Here is a 6,320-nt window from a genome sequence, read left to right as displayed (position 1 = left end):
CTATGGGAGATATGAGTAGTCCATCAGTCACTGCTGTTGTAAAACAAAAAAACAGACTCTGTTGTTAAAGAAACCCTTTCCAATTTTTGTTTGAGAGCTCTGCTGTAGCAACTCTGAAATATTCAGTATTCTGAATACTCTGTCTTCTCCTTTGATATCTCCAATAGAAGTGGTATCAGAGCGGGTTTCGACATCATCTGGGGTGTCTTCTTTATCATCAACAGAAGGGCAATCTATCCAGCAAGAAAAAGATGGCTTCGTTGGTTGGAGAAAGTGCCAACATTTTGCACTCCATTCTTCCAGTCTTTGGAGGAGAAAACTATGATTTCTGGAAAGTGAAGATGAGGACTTTGCTTCTCTCAGAGGGACTCTGGAGCATCGTTGAAAAAGGTTACAATGAACCAGCAAATGAAAACCAACTCACAAATGCTGAGAAAGAAAAACTGGAAGCAATTAGAATGAATGATGCCAAAGCGCTCTCAAGAATTCAAAGTGGAGTTTCGTCAGTCATCTTTCCAATGATCATTGGTGCAGCGACAGCAAAGGAGGCATGGGACATTCTGCAGCAAGAATTTCAAGGTGACAGCAAGGTAATAACCTGCAAACTTCAATCCCTTCAAAGAGAATTTGAAAATTTGAGAATGAAGGATTCAGAATCCATGAAGGATTATTTTTCAAGAGTCTTTGAAATAGTTAATCAAATGAAATTGTTTGGTGAGAAAATTTCAGATCAGAAGATTGTTGAGAAAATTTTGATTAGCTTACCTGAAAAATATGATGATATTGTTGCTATTATTGAAGAGACAAAAGACTGAGCACTTTATCGGTACAATAGTTAATGGGGTCTTTGCAATCTCATGAACAATGAAAACTGAGGCACTCTAATCAATCTGTTGAAAGTGCTTTTCAGTCAAAGCTGACCATTAAACCACAGAATTTTCAAAAGAAAGGTGAATCAAGCAGCTGGCCAAGAAAGGAAGATCCAAGTAGATGGAGAAAACATGACACAAGCAGAAAGGGAGAAGGAAAAAATGACAAAGGCGTGCTTTTTAATGAATCTAAGCATCCCTGCAAGATTTGCAAGAAAACAAATCATTCTACTGCAAATTGTTGGAACCAAGAGAAGCCTCAATGTCATCACTGTAAGAAGTTTGGACATATTGAAAAAAATTGCAGACTTAAGGCAAATGTACAGGCAAATTACTTAGAAGAGAGAGATGATGAGGGAAACTTATTTTTTGCCTGTGACTCAGCCTCTGCAGAAAAATGTAATACTTGGTATCTTGATAGTAGCTGCAGCAATCATATGACAGGAAATGACAAAATATTTCATGACATGGATACTACAGTTATACCCAAGGTTTGATTAGGAGATGGGTCTGTTGTGCAAGCTTAAGGAAAAGGAAAAACTGCAGTTGAAACTAAGAAAGGATGCAAATCCATTCAAGATGTTCTCCTTGTACTTGACCTACAACAAAATTTGTTGAGTGTTGGACAACTAATTGAACATGGCTATGATCTGCATTTTGGAAATCATGGATGCAGAATTTATGATCGAAAGAACAAAGATCATGGGATTGCAAATGTTAAGATGGAATGAAACAGAAATTTTCCCATAAAGTTTCAATATGGAACATTCTCTGCCTTGAAAAGTGAAGTACTGCACGACAGCTGGTTGTGGCACAAAAGATTTTGCCATCTGAATTTTAATGGGCTAAAGCTGCTTAAAAGCAAAAACATAGTTCATGGTCTTCCTGAGATTGAAACAAGAATGGATCCTTGTGAGGGATGCATAATGGGAAAGCAACACCGCAAAACATTTCCAAGACAAGCATCATGGAGAGCAACAACACCCTTAGAGCTTATTCACACTGACATCTGTGGGCGAATGCGAACTCCTTCCTTAAATGAGCATAGGTATTTTCTCATCTTTATGGATGACTATTCTCGGATGACCTAGGTGTATTTTTTGAAGGAGAAATCAGAAACTTTTCTAGTCTTCAAGCAATTCAAAGCTCTAGTGGAGAAGCAAAGTAGCAGTGACATCAAAACTATTCGAAGTGATAGAGAAGATGAATATACGTCAGGAGAGTTTGAAGAATATTGTAAAAATGAAGGCATCTGGAAGCAATTAATAGCAGGATACAACCCACAACAAAATGGTGTTGTAGAACGCAGGAATAGGACCATTGTGGAGATGGAAACCTCAATGCTAAATGAGAAAGGTTTGCCCAAAAGATGTCCTACAAAAGTTGTGCCAAATAAGACTCTGTTTGAGGCTTAGAGTGGAAGAAAACCTTCAGTAAGTTATTTCAAAGTCTTTGGTTGCATTTGCTATGCTCATATTCCTTCTAACAAAAGGAAAAAAATTGATGAAAAAAGTGACAAATGTATTTTTCTTGGATATAGTTCCAATACAAAAGGATATTGACTCTATAATGTTGAAACTAACAAGTTAATTACTAGTAGAGATGTCATTTTTAATGAAAAAGCCTCTTGGGATTGGAAGGAAAAGAAAGTCCAAGAGACACCATATATAATTTTTGAAGTGCAGGACAAAGTTTCAGAGATGCATGATACGGTTACTTCTTCACAAATAGTATCAGCTCCTTCAAGCCCAAGTTCAAGTAATACATTGTCTTCATCAAATCTCTCCTCTCCTGAATCTCCTCCAAGGAGAATGAGAAGATTAAGTGAGCTATATGAGTCATGCAATTTCTTAGCCATAGAACCAGAAAGTTTTGAAGAAGCAAAGATGCAAGAGGTTTGGGTGAAGGCCATGGAGGATGAGATGAGCATGATAGAGAAAAACAACACCTAGAAACTAGTTGATAGACCAAAGGGAAGGAAAGTTATTGGTGTCAAGTGGATACACAAGTCTAAGCTGAATCAAGATGGGAGCATTCAGAAGCATAAGGCAAGGCTTGTGGCGAAAGGCTTTGTTCAGAAGCCAGGTATAGACTTCTCTGAAACCTTTGCTCCAGTTGCAAGGCATGAAACAATAATAATGTTAATTGCTTTAGCTGCTCAAAAGAAATGGAAGATCTATCAATTAGATGTTAAATCAGCTTTTTTAAATGGAGTATTGGAAGAGGAAGTATATGTTGAGCAACCTCAAGGGTTCTTGGTAGAAGGGGGAGAAAATAAAGTTTATAAATTGGAAAAGGCCCTATATGGGCTGAAACAAGCTCCCTGTGCCTGGTACAGTGAAATTGATAAATATTTTACCTTGAAAGGGTTTAAGAGGAGCAAGAGTGAGCCCACATTATATGTTATGAAAGAAGAAAATTATATTCTCATTGTTTCAGTCTATGTTGATGGCTTAATTATTATGGGCAATGATGAGAAGGCTATTCAAGACTTCAAGAATGATATGATGCAAACTTATGAGATGTGTGATTTGGGGTTACTACATTATTTTTTGGGAATTGAAGTATGCCAAAGGAAAGATGGAATTTTCATCTCCCAAAAGAAATATGCAGAAAGTATTTTAAAGAAGTTCAACATGGCTGGTTGCAAATCTGGACATACTCCTTTAGTTGCAAATGAGAAGTTCAGAAAAGAAGATGGTGCCAAGAAGGTTGATGCTTCTACATATAGGAGTTTGATTGGGAGTCTCTTATATCTTACCATCACTAGACCTGACATTATATTTGCTGGAAGTTTGCTTTCAAGATATATGCAAAGTCCAAGTCAGAATCACTTTGGAGCAGCAAAAAGAGTCTTAAGATACTTGCATGGCACACTTGAGTATGGAATATTGTACAAGATTGCAAACACCTCAAAGCTATTTGGGTATACAGATAGTGATTGGGCTGGGTGTCTTGATGATATGAAGAGTACCTCTGATTTTGTTTTGATTCTTGGTACATGTGCATGCTCATGGGTCCCTAAGAAACAGAAAATTATGGCTCAATCTTCAGCTGAAGCAGAGTATGTTGCTGCAGCAAAAGCAATAGCACAAGCAGTATGGCTGCGAAGGATCCTTGAAGATATTGGAGAAAAACAAGAAGAAGGAACAACTTTGTACTGTGATAATAAATTAGCTATTTCCATTGCAAAAAATCCAGTCAGTCATGATCGCACCAAGCATATTGCTATAAAGTATCACTTTATCAGACAAGCAATAGAAAAACAAGAAATTCAGCTGGAACATTCACTACAACAAAAACAAGATTTGGCGACGTTTTTAAGGCCTTTACCGATGCTTATAAGCATCGGTCTGTTTCCTTTTGACGCTTTTAAAAGTGTCGCCAAAGGGTCGGCTATGTCAGAGTGGAAAAAAGAATTGCTGACGCTTCTAGAAAGCGTCGCTAAGGTGGTTTTTAGCGACGCTTTTAAGCGTTGCTAAAAATCCAGTTAGCGACGCTTTAAAGCGTCATTATAAATATTTTTTTTAAAAAAATATTTTAAAAATTATTTTGAATCAGAGCCTCGTTTCCTCGATTCATCGTATCCCTCACCTTCTGGTTCCTAGGATTTTTCCCCAGCACCTTCCTCTCCGCCTCCTTCATCGCATCCCTCACCTTCCGGTTCCTAGGATCCCACAGATACCCCATGCTCGCGCTCAGATCCAGCGGCTCCATCTGCACCACGTCGACCCCCTCGACGCCGGCGATCGCCTCGATCTCCGCTAGCCCCGCCACCGTCTCCACCTGGCACATCACCAGCAGCTCCTCGTCAACCCGCGCCAGGTAGTCGTCGTCGATGCCGTAGGCGGAGGCACGCACCACTGTGTGGGCGGACCCGCGGACGCCGTGCGGCGGGAAACGGCAGAATGAGACGGCGAGCTCGGCGGCGCCGGGGGACTCGATCATGGGGAACATGAGGCCCTGGGGGCCGAGATCGAGGGCCTTCTTGGCGCAGGCGGTGGAGAGCTCCGGAAGGCAGAGGATGGCCGAGGTGCGGGCGGCGGCGAGGGCGCGGAGGCAGGGGAGGGCCTCGGCGATGCCGCCACAGCCGTGCTCCCTGTCGATGACCACGTAGTCGTAGCCGGCGAGGCCGGCGATCTCGGCGAGGGTCGGAGAGGAGCGCAGGAGGAAAAGGCCGTAGAGGGTCTCACCGGCGACGAGGCGGGACTTGAGGATCCGCGGTTCGGGGAGAGGGGGCGGAGTCGGGATCCAAGGAGGTGGCGAAGAGGCGGGCGAAGACATCATCGCCGGAGCCGTTCTGTTTCTTGAATCTAGAGGGGGTTAGGGAGGGGGGGCGATGATGATGAGAAGGTATCTTTGACGACCTTGTTGGTGCCTTTAATGGTGTAGGAATCGAGGTCCTTCTTGCCAGGTTTGGTCTTGGCCATCGCCTACCTTCCTCTCTGTACCTCTATCTCTATGAATGGGTTTGGTCTTGGCCATCGCCTCCATCGCCTACCTTCTTACCGATGTTTCGAGAGAGAGAGAGAGAAGACGAGGAATGGGCGAGAGTGATGTGGGCGAGAGAGATGCTTGCATTCCGTTTTCTCTTCGATCTCTGGAATGGGTTGAGGGAGGAGGGATGAGAGAGAGGAGGGTGGTGGTCAGGAGAGGGCTCGTTGGGATTTAGCTTGATGCTGATAATCACCAGCTCGTTGGCTTCCGACGACGCTTCTTAGCGTCGTCTTAGGCCGGAGACTACACCGACGCTTTTTACAAGCGTCGGCAACTTTTGACGCTAGACCAAAAATTGCCGACGTTTGTAAAAAGCGTCGGCAAAACCGACTTTTTCTGTAGTGATTGTAGAACTGAAGATCAACTAGCAGATATATTTACCAAGCCCCTCACCAAAGAGAAGTTCTTTTATCTTAGAGAGTTGATTGGAGTTATAAAGAAAGTGCATTAAGGGGGAGTGTTGAAATGTAATGCACTCCTTTGCTATAATGAACATTCTGATGTATCAAAAATATCTCTGTATGTGTCTCATCTCCAGCTATTTCTTAGACAAGTGTCATGTAAGTGTTGAGTCTGTTTAGTTCTCTATAAAAGGTTGTTCAGTTCTCTATGGGAGATATGAGTAGTCCATCAGTCACTATTGTTGTAAAAAAAAAAACAGATTCTGTTTTTGAAAGAAACCCCTTCCAATTTTTGTTTGAGAGCTCTGCTGTAGCAACTCTGAAATATTCTGTATTCTGAATACTCTTTGTTTTCTCCTTTGATATCTCCAACAAAATTGTGGAGAACATAGTTGTCTAAGGTTCTATGACAGGGTAGCAGCAACGTATTTGTAGGAAGATATTACAACTGCCAATTGTTTATAGATATGTAGGACGAAAATTTAAAAAGAATATACAAGTTAGTATCATTACAGAAATTGATGCAATGGCAGAGGAGTTCTTTAGACTGAGT

The 6,320-nt window shown here is 41.7% G+C and overlaps 1 protein-coding gene across 1 annotated transcript; it reads right to left on the bottom strand.

Moving 5' to 3' along the window:
- Nucleotides 1-4,409: 4,409 nt before the first annotated feature.
- Nucleotides 4,410-5,156, bottom strand: LOC103698158 (2-keto-3-deoxy-L-rhamnonate aldolase-like). The gene has a single exon (XM_008780143.2). It carries the CDS (start codon nt 5,154-5,156, stop codon nt 4,410-4,412), a length of 747 nt encoding a protein of 248 aa, XP_008778365.2.
- Between the last annotated feature and the right edge of the window lie 1,164 nt (nt 5,157-6,320).

Source organism: Phoenix dactylifera, unplaced genomic scaffold (assembly GCF_009389715.1).
Source record: "Phoenix dactylifera cultivar Barhee BC4 unplaced genomic scaffold, palm_55x_up_171113_PBpolish2nd_filt_p 000353F, whole genome shotgun sequence".
Lineage (NCBI taxonomy): Eukaryota > Viridiplantae > Streptophyta > Magnoliopsida > Arecales > Arecaceae > Phoenix > Phoenix dactylifera.
Note: the sequence above shows the minus strand (reverse complement) of the source record. Positions and strands in the feature narration are given on the sequence as shown.

What these genes read in the sequence shown, in the direction of transcription:
- LOC103698158 (XM_008780143.2), bottom strand. Translation starts at nt 5,156, where the DNA reads ATGATGTCTTCGCCCGCCTCTTCGCCACCTCCTTGGATCCCGACTCCG.